Below are 13,326 nucleotides of genomic sequence, written 5' to 3' on the forward strand. Positions count from 1 at the left end.
CTGTGCAGGGCCGGCACCTTGTTACCCGGCATCACATCCACTGAAGTTTTGTTTTCAAACTTGCAGCCTGAAGTTCTCAGAGTGAGTGACATTCCAGCTGGTCAGAGCCATGATTGGCTGGGCAAACCCCTGCCTGAGTTTGTAGATTCCCACCTCACGGCCCTTCCTCCCCAGGATCATACTCCCTGGACTGACACTAAATCAGGTTTTAAAGCGAGACTTATCACGCCAAAGATATCCAGACCTCCCTGTGGCCCTGAGATTTGACAACTGCCTGTGCATCTGTCATGGCTAAGGCAGTTCAGGGTCCCCGTCTTAGTGGGAATCCAGAACCCAAAAATTTAAAAAAATGTCTTTTAAATAATTAAAATTTTAAGACATATGCTCTATAAGTAGAAACAGTTATTATTATAACAATTATTGCTATTAACCCCAACATCAGCAAATGTATACAAGGTGTTTTGAGCAGGAGAAAGAAGAGATCAAAGATGTTCCTTAGGATTCTTCTCACCATTAATAATTGCCTTCTCGGAAGTTAAAATACCAAGCTCTATCACCTCTACCCCCATCCTCACTCTGTTAACTTCCTTCCTGGTAAACATGCCCCGGAGGAGTCCATAACCAGCACCTAAGGTTCTCTCTGTTAGTGAAGGGATTCCAGCTGATGAGCCCTACTACTGTGAGGACAAACTAAACTGAACGGAGCTATGGCCTCTGGGATGGAGAACCAGAGCCCCCAATCCCATTCTCAAGGCCACCCCACCATAGATTATACTCAAGGTACATCCTGGAGGGAATAAAGCAGGTGATATTTCTTTTTATTTTTATTTTAAAACATAGATATTCCCCTCCCCACCCCCACTTCCCAATCCAGAGAGGCCCAGGTTTTCAGTTAGTTACCTTACTTTCTCAAGGCCCTTAATCACAACTGGGAGTTTATTCTCTGGAGAGTTTCCGAGGAGATTAAATGAGTCAGTGTGTATAAAGGATTTTGAACATTGGCTGGAACATCTCTAGATGTTAGCTAAAATTTTGTAAGGACTTTATTTTTTCTAACATCTTATTTTATAAGGCTTCTTATTTGTGGTCATATATTTTTCAATTACTAAGCATTAACAAAGTCCTCAGTGCACTTCTGAGCTAGAAGTGTGGCTAATCCCATATAATAAAAGCTTGATATGCAAATCAAGCAAACAGCCGAACAACCGGTGGAACCGCTATGACACCAGGGGGCAGACACTCAAGGCAGGAGCTGCCCCCAGCCTGCAGGCCCCAGGCCAGCCAAGGCAAGTGCCAGGGTCTCCTCCCCTCCGCCCCCCCCATTACCCTGCAGGTCACCCCACAGATCGGCCCTGATCGCTGGCCAAGCCTAGGGGACCCTACCCGTTCACGAATTTCATGCATCAGGCCTCTACTGTCTTATAAATATTCATCCTTCAAAAGTCAGAGGTACCCAGCTTTTCCACAGGCTCAGTAGTGGTTGTATATACTACCTTCACTTAGTTAGAAAATATACCACAGATAAAAGAATTTTAAATTGACTGGTAACTTTATTAATAACAATACCGTCTGCACCCATTTGAAAACACACATGTAGGAAACAAGATTTATTCAGTGTATAATAATGTCCAATGTCCATTTGGATTCATAAGACTCCTTAGCCAAAAGCAGAATTGAGTAATTGATCAGACCATCAGTGTCTTTATCAGCAAAATCAAAGCTTGGACAGAAAGATTCAACTAAATAAAACTAAAATGCAACTGTCCTCACATCTGAGGGCACAGTAGTGGACAATGTCAGCTGCATGACCAGTGGACCGATCACTTTCCTTCTCTCAATCGTGTTTATAAAAGGGTTATTAACCTTGCATATCTTACAGGGTCTGTCTTACATGATCTAAAAAGCAAATGAGACTGGTAAGTGTAAATTAAAGCTCATCTCAGTGTGGAACAGAGGACTAAGGTGGGGGGCGCGGGGGTGCTCAGAAAAGGGAAAAAGTTCTTTCTAGTGGCCAATGCTTTTTTTTTTTTTTTTTTACAGAGAGGAAGGGAGAGGATAGAGAGTTAGAAACATCTATGAGAGAGAAACATCGGTCAGCTGCCTCCTGCACACCCCCCACTGGGGATGTGCCTGCAACCAAGGTACATGCCCTTGACTGGAATCAAGCCTGGGACCCCCCAGTCCGAAGGCCGACGCTCTATCCACTGAGCCAAACCAGTCAGGGCATGACCAATGCTTTCTATGTAATAAAATCCAAAAAGACATTACACTAAACTGAGGAATATACAGAGAAGACCTACCATTGCTACCTCCTCTTTAGGACAAAGAATCATAACGGGCCTCCTTCCAGCTGTTACCCTGAGGTGTGACCACGGACAGATTTGGGAACTCCACAAAACAGTTCCATGTTCATCATGTTTTCACATACAACTAATGGAAATGAACCACACCCATCCTCCCATGGGAATGATTAAGGGCTGTGATAAGAAAATTCAATAAATGTAAGTGTTTAAGGGTCTTCTCCACTATGTGCCAGGCACTTAATAGCACTGATGATATAACGGAAACCCACACCAACAGTGTTAAGGGCTTGAGAAAAACTAACAGATCCAATGTCTGATGGATGCTAGGAGGAAGATAAAACCGGGAGGGACCAAGACAGAAAAGGAAAAGTGCAAATTCCTGAGTGGGTGACTTGGAAAACGGAGGTGACTTTGAGCCTGGACTAAAATGACCAGTGCCTTGAAGTAACCTAAATCCAGATCTTTCTAAATTGGCGGGGGGGGGGGGGGGGGGGGGGGGGGGGAAGGGGTGGAAGAGGGGGAGGAGGCAGAGGGCGTGGAGGGATTGAGCAAGAACCCATGGACAACAGTGTAGTGATTTTGGGGAGGGGGAGAGTAGGGAGGATAAATGGTGATAAAAAAGATAAAAAGTTTGAAAACAGTATTAAATGCAAAAATTATCCACAAAAGTTAGAATAGGGATTTCAAAGCCCTAAAGTGAGCAGAGGAAACCAGAATCTATGAATTTCAGAACGGCGAGCGGTTTTGAATATTAACGTAATCCAACCCGGAAAATGACAGGACCTTGCAGCCTGGACGCTGCTCCAAGTGCTCAGAATCGCTGGTGTCCCCAGGCCACGTCGCAGGGCAGACTAGTTGCCGGCACCAGAGCTGCTATCAGATTCTCGGGAAAACCCTTCAGGGCTGTGACGCAGTTCGAGGAACTGTGCTGGGTCCTTTCTTAATGAAGATGACAAATCACTTCGTTTTAAAGCCGATCAAACATACCCAAGAGGCACCAGGCCACCAGTCTAGGGCCGGAGGGTGGGAGCAGACTAACCTCATTTAGAACCGACTCAGGAAAACAAAGCACAGGAAGAGGTTAAAGACGCGCCCTGGATTCAAAGAGCAAAGCCAGTCGCGGACCAGGAACCTAAAGCCAAAGGCTTGAAAAGCTACGTGTGCCAATCCCGTAACCCTTGCCAGCAACTTACTTTGTGGGAATAAAATGAAGGAAAATTATTGTACAGCTACAGCTCTTCCTGGTGATTAGGTGGGTGGCTCTGAAAAGAGCCTTTGGAGTCAAGCAGCTGGCTACTCCTAGGAGCGCCGCGTCCCGGGCGGGACTCACTTGGAGCTGGTGTACTTGGTGACGGCCTTGGTGCCCTCGGACACCGCGTGCTTGGCCAGCTCGCCGGGCAGCAGCAGGCGCACGGCCGTCTGGATCTCCCGGGACGTGATGGTGGAGCGCTTGTTGTAATGCGCCAGGCGCGACGCCTCGCCCGCGATGCGCTCGAAGATGTCGTTGACGAAGGAGTTCATGATGCCCATGGCCTTAGACGAGATGCCGGTGTCGGGGTGCACCTGCTTGAGCACCTTGTACACGTAGATGGAATAACTTTCCTTGCGGCTGCGCTTGCGCTTCTTGCCATCCTTCTTCTGGGCTTTGGTAACAGCCTTCTTCGAGCCCTTCTTGGGCGCGGGAGCGGATTTTGCGGGCTCCGGCATTGCAGAAAAGCACTAACAAGGATTAGCTAGAAAGAGAAGTGAGGTGATAGGCGGGCCTGATCCTTTTATAACTACCGTATGCAAATTAGGGCTTCAGAAGTCTTTGGTTTCCATTGGGCTGTGTAGGAACCCAGTAATAAAATCGTGACAACACCAACTCTTGATCTTATTGGTCATTCCTGGAGCCAGTTTAGAACCAATGAAAAATGCGTTCCTGACCCCACCCCTAGGAAAGCTTATAAAGGCTTTCTACTTGTTTATCTTTCAATCCTGTGTCGCTGCGAGATTCTGAGTTTGGGGAGCTTTCACCTCGTTTGTAGTCATGTCTGGTCGTGGCAAACAAGGAGGCAAGGCCCGCGCTAAGGCTAAATCCCGCTCGTCCCGCGCTGGTCTGCAGTTCCCAGTGGGCCGAGTGCACCGTCTCCTGCGCAAAGGCAACTACGCCGAGCGGGTGGGGGCCGGCGCGCCCGTCTACATGGCAGCGGTGCTGGAGTACCTGACCGCTGAGATCCTGGAGCTGGCGGGGAACGCAGCCCGAGACAACAAGAAGACGCGCATCATCCCTCGTCACCTGCAGCTGGCCATCCGCAACGACGAGGAGTTGAACAAGCTGCTGGGCAAAGTCACCATCGCCCAGGGCGGCGTTTTGCCCAACATCCAGGCTGTTCTGTTACCAAAGAAAACCGAAAGCCACAAGGCCAAAAGTAAATGAATGCTGGCAAAAAAACAAAACCAAAGACCAAAGGCTCTTTTTAGAGCCACCCAAGTGTTCAAAAAAAAGAGCTAATGTGCTATTTTGTGATCAGCCTTTCATTTGACACTTTGTTGGCTCTTAAAAGAGCCTTTGGGGGGAGTGGGGACTGGTGGTGTCAGGCGTTTTAATTACTTGTTTTTGCCAGACTTATGACTCTCAGTTTTCTTGGGCAACAAGACAGCCTGGATATTGGGCAAGACGCCGCCCTGGGCGATGGTAACACCCCCAAGTAACTTGTTGAGCTCTTCGTCATTTCTCACGGCTAGTTGCAAATGGCGCGGGATGATGCGCGTCTTCTTGTTGTCTCGGGCCGCGTTCCCCGCCAGCTCCAGGATCTCCGCGGTCAGGTACTCCAGCACCGCCGCCATGTAGACGGGCGCGCCGGCCCCCACCCGCTCGGCGTAGTTGCCTTTGCGCAGCAGCCGGTGCACTCGGCCCACCGGGAACTGCAGGCCAGCGCGGGACGAGCGCGACTTGGCCTTGGCCCGAGCTTTGCCTCCCTGCTTTCCGCGTCCGGACATCACCGCCCCCCCTCCGAAAAAAAAGAAAAAAAAAAAAAGGCAGTTACAGACTGTTTAACCATGCAAAGGATGAGGAAAGAATTACCAATTTGATGTAATTTATAAGAGCTATCGGGAGGGGGTGAAGGGAGGTCTATCAAACAGCCAGTAGGAAAGCAGAAAGCAGACTTTCCGTTCGCATCCGGCACTACCAGGAAATGACGGATTTCGCAGCTACCTACCAATTGCTGTGAACTATATTAAAGCCCCTTATTTGCATGCCAGGATTTTTAAAGAGACAAGGTTTTCAAATAAGGTGTTGTCTTGGTTTTCCGAGTGGCACTTTCTCCAGTTTCGGTAAATAAGTGGTGGCAACAAACAATGCTGGTAGTTTTTTGCAGGCTTGTTTGTTTAGGTTAGAGCTGAAAGGGAAATCCCAAAAAGGACCCAAGAGGACTGCGGAGGGCCTCAAGCAGATGCATTTACTCCCACTCAGGGGTACGGGATTATGAAACCGATTATCTTCTTGAGCCCTAAATTACCCTCAAAGTCCTGCCGTTTCTGCCTCCTCAGAGCCAAACTCCCCTAATGAATATATACTAAAAAAATAAAATAAAAATGTACTAAGGCGGCTTCCTTTCTCCAATTTAGTCACTGCCAGCAGTGTGGCTTGACCCCACCCCCACCCTCCTCGGCTGCGCGGAATCCACAGAGACAAAGGGCTACAACAGATTGATCCTCCTCATGACCTCCAGGAGGCGTCTGACAGCACCTTCAAACTTGCTCCCTTGCTTTTCAAAATGTCCTCCGGCTTTATCCTGCTCCTGTTCCTCTGCCCATCCCTAAATCGGTGTGTGCATCCAGGCTCTGCCTCGCTCCCCAACCTTTACATTGTTCACTCTTCCCAAAGTCTTATCCATTTCCATGCTTTCAATTAACATCCAAATTTGTTGCAGGAACTCCGAGCCTTACACCAAACTGATCATTGGATAAATATTTCAACCTGTTTGTTCCAACTACTGCACATGTACAGATGCCTGCCCTCACCCTCTTTTTGTTGTTTTCCTGAATTGCACCAACAATCTTGCTGGTACTTAGCCAGAATCTACTCTTCCCTGCATCTCAACAGCGTATCCTGCTACTTCCTTAACATCTCTTCAGCCTTTCCCTCCACACTACAGTATTCTTGAAGCTCATTATCCTCTCTTAGATCAGCAACAGATCCTACAGATTCATTTGCAGAGTCCCAGTCCTCCATCGTCTTTCATAAAAATCTTTCCTGAACGTTCTGTTTCTTCCTCCTCAGCTTCCCATCTCTGGGAGTTCTACATCCTGCACACCATTTTCACCTTTTCCTGAGTATCCCATTAGGACATAAGATAGAATGCTCTAGAGAAAAGAATCAACAAATTCTATTCCTTGAGCCCTTTTCTGATGTTCTATTTTATCCTCACCTTTATTCATCCAATATTTAGAGTACATGCTACCTATCAGGCTATGGGTCTACAGAATACAGACTAGTTCAAAGAGCTCTGTAATAAGATGCCTCTAAAAAATGGAGGAATTCTGAACTCTGGAAGTTAAATCAGCTAATATCGGCTATCTGTAGAGATTCCCTCTGGTAAGAATGCTGGTAAAGATTTGTGAAACACCCAAATTCAATTAAATGTGATGGGACTATTTCCTCAATAATAGAATGTAACTGAAGATAATTCTAACCCAATCCATTACATCATTTCAGAAGATGCATGTGGTAATAGAAAGATGTGGTCCACATAGAGTCAAAACAGGGCAATTACAGTAGAAATGGTTGTTTCTAAGTATATGTCTGCTAGACACAAAGGATTGGGCTGTTACAGAAGGGACGCTAGTTGTGAAAGCACTGGCCTTTTCACACAGCCTGGATGAACTATTTCTGAACTCTATCTAACTCTCTTAGCTCAGATTCCGTGCTCAATTAACAATTTTCTGATTAGTCTATTTGAAGATAAAAATATGAGGCTGAGAAGGGGAGAGCCAGTTATGGGAAGATGCATCTATCTCTAGAAGTTACATTTGCATTCTGGACAGTCATAAATTTCTTACGTATTTTGTTAGTGTGAGTCTCTCCCTGAGAAGCTAATCAACTCTAGAAGTTCTGATAGTTTCAAATTTTCAGATAGTGGGGACTCCCCCACACATAACTCTGGCACCCAGAAAGGCCCTTATTGCGAGACAAACTGACTTCCCCCTCTCTGAGCTCTGATGTTTTTTTGTGTTTTTACTTCTATCACAGTGACCCTGTGCTGATAGAGAGGGAAAAAGGAAAAGAGATTATATGTAACTATTATGTGAAAAATCCTATGCTGGGACCTACCTAGGAAGTAGATATAATTGTTTGTTTCACAAATAAGGAGTTAAAGGACTTGCCATAAATCACACAGCCACTTACTAAGACACGATTAGAACCCAGGACTGCCTGGGTCAAAGACTGCTCTTTACCACTTCATTCACACTGCTTCACTAACTAGATGTTAGGCTAAATGACTACTTAACCTAAACCGGTTTGGCTCAGTGGAAAGAGCGTCAGCCTGCGGACTGAAGGGTCCCGGGTTCGATTCCGGTCAAGGGCATGTACCTTGGTTGCGGGCACATCTCCAGTGGGAGGTGTGCAGGAGGCAGCTGATCTATGTTTCTAGCTCTCTATCCCTCTCCCTTCCTCTCTGTAAAATATCAATAAAATATATTTTAAAAATAAATAAATAAATAAATGACTACTTAACCTACCCAGCATTGCTTTCTTCCTCAGAGTGAGAGATAAACAATACTTCCGATTCCATCCAGCTATAAAACTGTATTAGATAAGTCTAGATAGGCCAATATCCTTCAAATTATCCCAGGCTTAATTACTATCTATTGCTCCCCGGAGGTCTTTTCCCAGCATCCTTACAAGAGCTATTAAAAAATAAAACAGAGCAGGCCATTTATAAAAGTACTACATCATCACAGACCAACAGGCTGGATCTTATTTCCTTAACACCTCTGGGATTTTGAACCAAAGGCAGCTGAGTTCCCTCCCAAGCAATCTAGTTAATCCAACATTTATTTTGCACTTTAGCTCCATCCCACCATTCAACCATAGTCCTCTCCCTTCCCCTTTCCCTCCACCTCCCCCCAACACCACCCAGCCTCCTCCATACTGAGCTGTTCACATTCAGAGGAGCAAGGCCTTTCCACTGCCATAGCTTCCTCTGGCTAGAATGCTTCATCCTCCTCTTGACCTGCAAAATCCTCCTCATCCTACAGTTTCAGCCCAGATATTATCACCTCTTCCTTCATGAGGCCTTTCCTACTCCCACACACACAGCCTCAGTATACCCACTTCTCTTTGCTCACATCCTGGTAATAGCACCACTCTGTTCTGTGCTTTGACATTGGTCTCATTTCCTTTCTATGACCACCTCAAGGGAGAGACCATGTCTTCATCTTTGAATCAGGAGTCCTTAATTCCCTCTACCTGACTCTTAATAGGGTAGTTAAATGTTTTTGGCACAAATAAATAAAACAATATTCTTAGAGAATTAGTGTCATCATTTCTAAAATAGTTCTCTTTAGTCAACAACCACTCTCCAGATGCCAACTATACATAATAGACTGTGGTGGCCAGAGTGATGGAAGATATAATAGGAGCTTGTCAACTAACTGAAAATAATATACTCTAGTACCTACCAAACAGAGTTTTAGAATAAATTACAATAAGTGTAAAGAACCTAGTGCAGAGGCTCAGTGCTGGATTAGGAGGAAGAATAGCTTACTGGTTAATAGCCCAAATTCTATAGCCTGACCCGGTTTAGAACAGACCTGGCACCAACAAAGCAGGGGCATCCTAAAAATTCTTCCAATGAGTATGGAATTTCAAAAATAAACACTGGAGCCCTGGCTGGTTTGGCTCAGTGGATAGAGCGTCGGCCTGGGGACTGAAGGGTCCCAGGTTCGATTCCGGTCAAGGGCATGTACCTTGGTTGCGGGCACATCCCCAGTAGGAGGTATGCAGGAGGCAGCTGATCGATGCTTCTCTCTCATCGATGTTTCTAACTCTCTATCCCTCTCCCTTCCTCTCTGTAAAAAATCAATAAAATATATTTAAAAAAATAAAAAATAAAAATAAACACGAGCCTGGCCAATGTGGCTCAGTGGTTGAGCATTGACCTAGTACAGTGGTCGCAAACTCATTAGTCAACAGAGCCAAATATCAAGAGTACAACGACTGAAATTTCTTTTGAGAGCCGAAAACCGACTTCTGCGCATGGGCCACAAAGTTTCAATCGCACTGTATGTGCGCACCCGCACATGGTATTTTGTGGAAGAGCCACACTCAAGGGGCCAAAGAGCCGCATGTGGCTCGAGAGCTGCGGTTTGCCGACCACTGACCTAGTATATGAACCAGGAAATCACCGTTCTATTCCCTATCACGGCACATACCCCAGTTGTGGGCTCAATCCCCAGAAGGGGCGATGGAGGAGGCAGCTGACCAATGATTCTCTCTCATCATTGATGTTTCTAATCTCTTTCTCCCTTTCCCTTCCTCTCTATAATCAATAAAAACATATATTTAATAAATAAATAAACACTGGATTTATTTTATGACCCAACAATCCCACCCTGGATATACCCCCAAACAGAAATGAATGTTTGCATCCAACAAAAAGCATGCACAAGAATGTATTGTGTAGTATTGCAGTATACTCATATAACTGCAATACTACACAATAAAAATTAACAAATTAAATTACGGCCACACACATGGATGAATCTAACAGACAATGTTGAGCAAAAAAGCAACACAAATGAGTTCATACTATGTGATTCCATTTACATGACTCTCAAAAACCGACAAAACTGATCTATGGCAAGAGAGAGGTTAAAATAACAGCTACTATGACAGGATGGTATTGACTTCCCAGAGCCTTCCAAGGTGCTGGAAATTTTCTGTACCTTGATATGTGTGTTTTCACATATAAAATTAAGCTATACACTTGAGATTTATAAATTTCTCATGTGAAAGTTAATTAATTTTTTCTAATGAACAAATATTGAAGTAATCATGGTGGGAGAAGGATGAGTATTTTGTTGGGCATCCCAATCCTCATGTTACAGATTAGTGTTCACAGTTGTTTGTTTTGTTTTCATTACACATAAGGTGACCACCATAATCTCTAGGTGCTTAAAGCCTCTAAAAGTCTTAATGTGGCCATGATAAACCTTCACTAAATAGTAGGTATTATTATGGCTATGTTTTTACTAGAAATAAAAACTACAGGTGGCCCTATAGAGCTTGCCCCTTGCAAAGCTTTATGTGTGCAAGAGGAATAATAATGTCAGCCCTCTCTATTCATACATTTCATTCATCCACTCAATAAATGTTATTGAACACCCACGTATGCCACAGCATCTAGCATGTAGTGAACACATTCCCTCTGCCTAGATTCCTCTTTCCACAGGGTTAATTCCCTCATCATTCAAAGTTTTCTCTGTGCCCCTAAGTCTGGATGGCATGCCTCATTGGCATTTTGTTCTAAGTCCTATCATAGCACTTAGCAATTGTCCGCTCACTTGTCCATCTTCTTCAGGGTTCTGTAAACTCCTTGAGAACAGGGTCTGCTTTATTCCACAACCTGCCTAACTGGTCTGGCGCACAATACTAATTATGTGTTCAATAAATGGAATGGAGTTCTCTTTTCTTGTATGTAAAATAAAGGAGCTACATGATTGGCAATGAAATGTACTGAATAATTCCAATCCCAATTGAGCAGGGATTTCTTGGTTTTTATTGGATTGTTTGTTTGTTTGCTTTTGTTCTTTATGGAAGGGGGTTGCATTCCTCTGCTGACGAACCTCCGATGACCTCACAAGTCTGGAGAATCAGGAGAATCAGACTACAATTTCCGTGAGCCCGCGGGGCATCACGGGGCATCACGTAGCACCTGCCTGGTCCACTATCGCGCAGTGAGGACTCCATTTCCCAGCGTGCCTCACTCAGGACGAGCGGACAGCATTTCGCCTAGAACGCCAGGAGTCGGGGCCCTGAACCGAAACTGCTGTAGCCAAGGCTGAGCCGAAGGTAGAAAGGGCCCAGCCTAGGGTTCAGAGGGGACGCTGGCCCGACCGAAAGCCCCCGGAGTTGCACATACCTGCTTTTGCAACCTCCGTCCCAGACCTATTAACCCCCTAATTAACGAACGTACCTGGCGCGCGGGCCTCTAATCCTCGCGTGGCCGACCACCGCCAAATCCCCCGACGTCACACAGAGGAAAGGGGCGGGGTCTTGGGGTCTGGCCTCCGGGCGGCCTTTCCTGCAGCTGCGGGCTGTGGACTTGGGCAGGTGGGGTGGGGTGGGGTGGGGTGGGGTGGGGTGGGGGTCGGAGGGTGGAGGCATGCGGCTCTCATCAGGCGGGAACCCTGACCCGCACTGCTGTGGCCTTTGTCTCTAGGGTAACGGATGCTGAGTGGACAGCTGGTCAGGCGCCTGTTCTCCATGGCCGGCCGCGTCTGTCAGTCCCGGAGCAGCGCGGGATCCGGGACCGTAGGTCCGGTCGAAGCCGTCATTCGCACGAAGTTGGAGCAGGCCCTGAACCCCGAAGTGCTGGAACTGCGTAACGAGAGCGGCGGCCACGCGGTCCCACCAGGCAGCGAGACACACTTCCGCGTGGCGGTGGTGAGCTCTCGTTTCGAGGGGCTGAGCCCCCTGCAGCGGCACCGGCTTGTCCACGCTGCACTGGCCGAGGAGCTAGCTGGGCCGGTCCATGCTCTGGCCATACAGGCGCGGACCCCTGCCCAGTGGAGAGAGAACCCCCAACTGGACGTGAGCCCCCCCTGCCTGGGTGGGAGCAAGAAAACTCGAGGAATCCCCTGAACCCCAGAAAGCGAGGACCAGGATCCAAATGGGTTGGGTGAGAGTAAGCTACTGGGGCCTTCTTCCCTTTAGTACAGTCCAGTATTTGTAAGGGAAGTGGATCGCTGGCCCTGCATTCAACCAGCCTATACATTATTGTCTGGAGGCAGCAACTCATTTCAGATCAGAGCTAACCCAGGGAAGAGTAGAATCACTCCTTACTGCTTTTGCCCTGGACTGTTCAGGAGAAGCTGCCCAGTGGCTTTATGTTCAATTGTGACTAAGGAACTACCCGATCTGATGAGCAGAAATAATCCTGTACATTAAAAGAGAAATTATCATATGAGGTGTGTTGCTGTGTTATTAATTGCATATTGAATCAGTGCTACAGATGTTCTTGGGAGAAGAAAGATACCTGACGCCCAGGGTAGTTAGGGAGGGCTTCGTGGGGGAAGTGACTTAGTTGGATATTTAAAGAAAAGCACGGAAAGGAAAGGAAAGGAGTTGCAGGCAAGGGGAAGAGCCCCCACAAAGGCACAGAAACTAGAGTGGGCAGGGACCAATTGGACAACACAGGATGCATATCTCGCATTTTCTTTATCCACTGATCTGTTCGTGGGCGTTTAGGTCGTTTCCACATCCTAGCCGTTGTAAATAGTGCTCCAGGGTTCTGATTTCAATTCTTTCAGTTAAGTACCCTGACGTGGGATTGCTGCATTATATGGTAGTTCTATTTTTAATTTTTTCCGTAGCAGCACCAGTTTGCATCACCACCAAAAATGTGCAAGGATTCCAATTTTTCCACATCTTTGCCAACACTTTCTGTCTTTGGGGGAGTTTTTGGTAATAGCCATCTGATAGGTATGAGCTGTTATCTGGTGGTTTTGATTTTCATTTTCCTGATGATTATTTACATTGAGCATTTTTTCATAGACCTGTTGGCCATTCGTATGTCTTCTTTGGAGAAATATTTGTTCAAGTCCTAAGCCCATTTTTTAAGTCAGGATATTAATTTATTTTTATTTTATTTTATTTTATTTTATTGCTATTGAGTTGTAGGACATTACCCCAAGTCTTCACATCTGGGAGACGGAGAGGGCCCTCCATCTGCAGAAATGGGAAACTCAGACTAGAGAGGCCAATTGAGGAAACCAGTGTGATACCTCATGTTATTCCGGCTTTCACTTTGGA

The 13,326-nt window shown here is 46.2% G+C and overlaps 4 protein-coding genes across 5 annotated transcripts; 2 read left to right on the plus strand and 2 right to left on the minus strand.

Moving 5' to 3' along the window:
- Positions 1–1,539: 1,539 nt before the first annotated feature.
- Positions 1,540–4,044, minus strand: LOC308237869 (histone H2B type 2-E). The gene has a single exon (XM_080649146.1). The coding sequence runs from the start codon at positions 4,008–4,010 to the stop codon at positions 3,630–3,632; it is 381 nt and encodes a 126-aa protein (XP_080505272.1). The 5' UTR covers positions 4,011–4,044; the 3' UTR covers positions 1,540–3,629.
- A 288-nt stretch (positions 4,045–4,332) lies between these two features.
- Positions 4,333–4,722, plus strand: LOC308237528 (histone H2A type 2-C; the record flags this gene model as incomplete). Its single annotated transcript, XM_080648265.1, has 1 exon — positions 4,333–4,722. One exon carries the CDS (start codon positions 4,333–4,335, stop codon positions 4,720–4,722), a length of 390 nt encoding a protein of 129 aa, XP_080504391.1.
- A 170-nt stretch (positions 4,723–4,892) lies between these two features.
- Positions 4,893–5,285, minus strand: H2AC21 (H2A clustered histone 21; the record flags this gene model as incomplete). Its single annotated transcript, XM_080648816.1, has 1 exon — positions 4,893–5,285. One exon carries the CDS (start codon positions 5,283–5,285, stop codon positions 4,893–4,895), a length of 393 nt encoding a protein of 130 aa, XP_080504942.1.
- A 5,965-nt stretch (positions 5,286–11,250) lies between these two features.
- BOLA1 (bolA family member 1) lies at positions 11,251–12,478 on the plus strand. 2 transcript variants are annotated; one of them, XM_080649495.1, is made up of 2 exons: positions 11,251–11,364; positions 11,735–12,478. In XM_080649495.1, exon 2 carries the CDS (start codon positions 11,743–11,745, stop codon positions 12,154–12,156), a length of 414 nt encoding a protein of 137 aa, XP_080505621.1. In that variant the 5' UTR covers positions 11,251–11,364; positions 11,735–11,742; the 3' UTR covers positions 12,157–12,478. The 2 variants fall into 2 exon arrangements, with proteins under 2 accessions (XP_080505621.1, XP_080505622.1); XM_080649496.1 differs by lacking the exon at positions 11,251–11,364 and adding an exon at positions 11,510–11,625.
- The last annotated feature ends 848 nt before the right edge of the window (positions 12,479–13,326 follow it).

The sequence above is a fragment of the Plecotus auritus genome (genome assembly GCF_963455305.1).
Source record: "Plecotus auritus genome assembly, chromosome: 12".
Lineage (NCBI taxonomy): Eukaryota > Metazoa > Chordata > Mammalia > Chiroptera > Vespertilionidae > Plecotus > Plecotus auritus.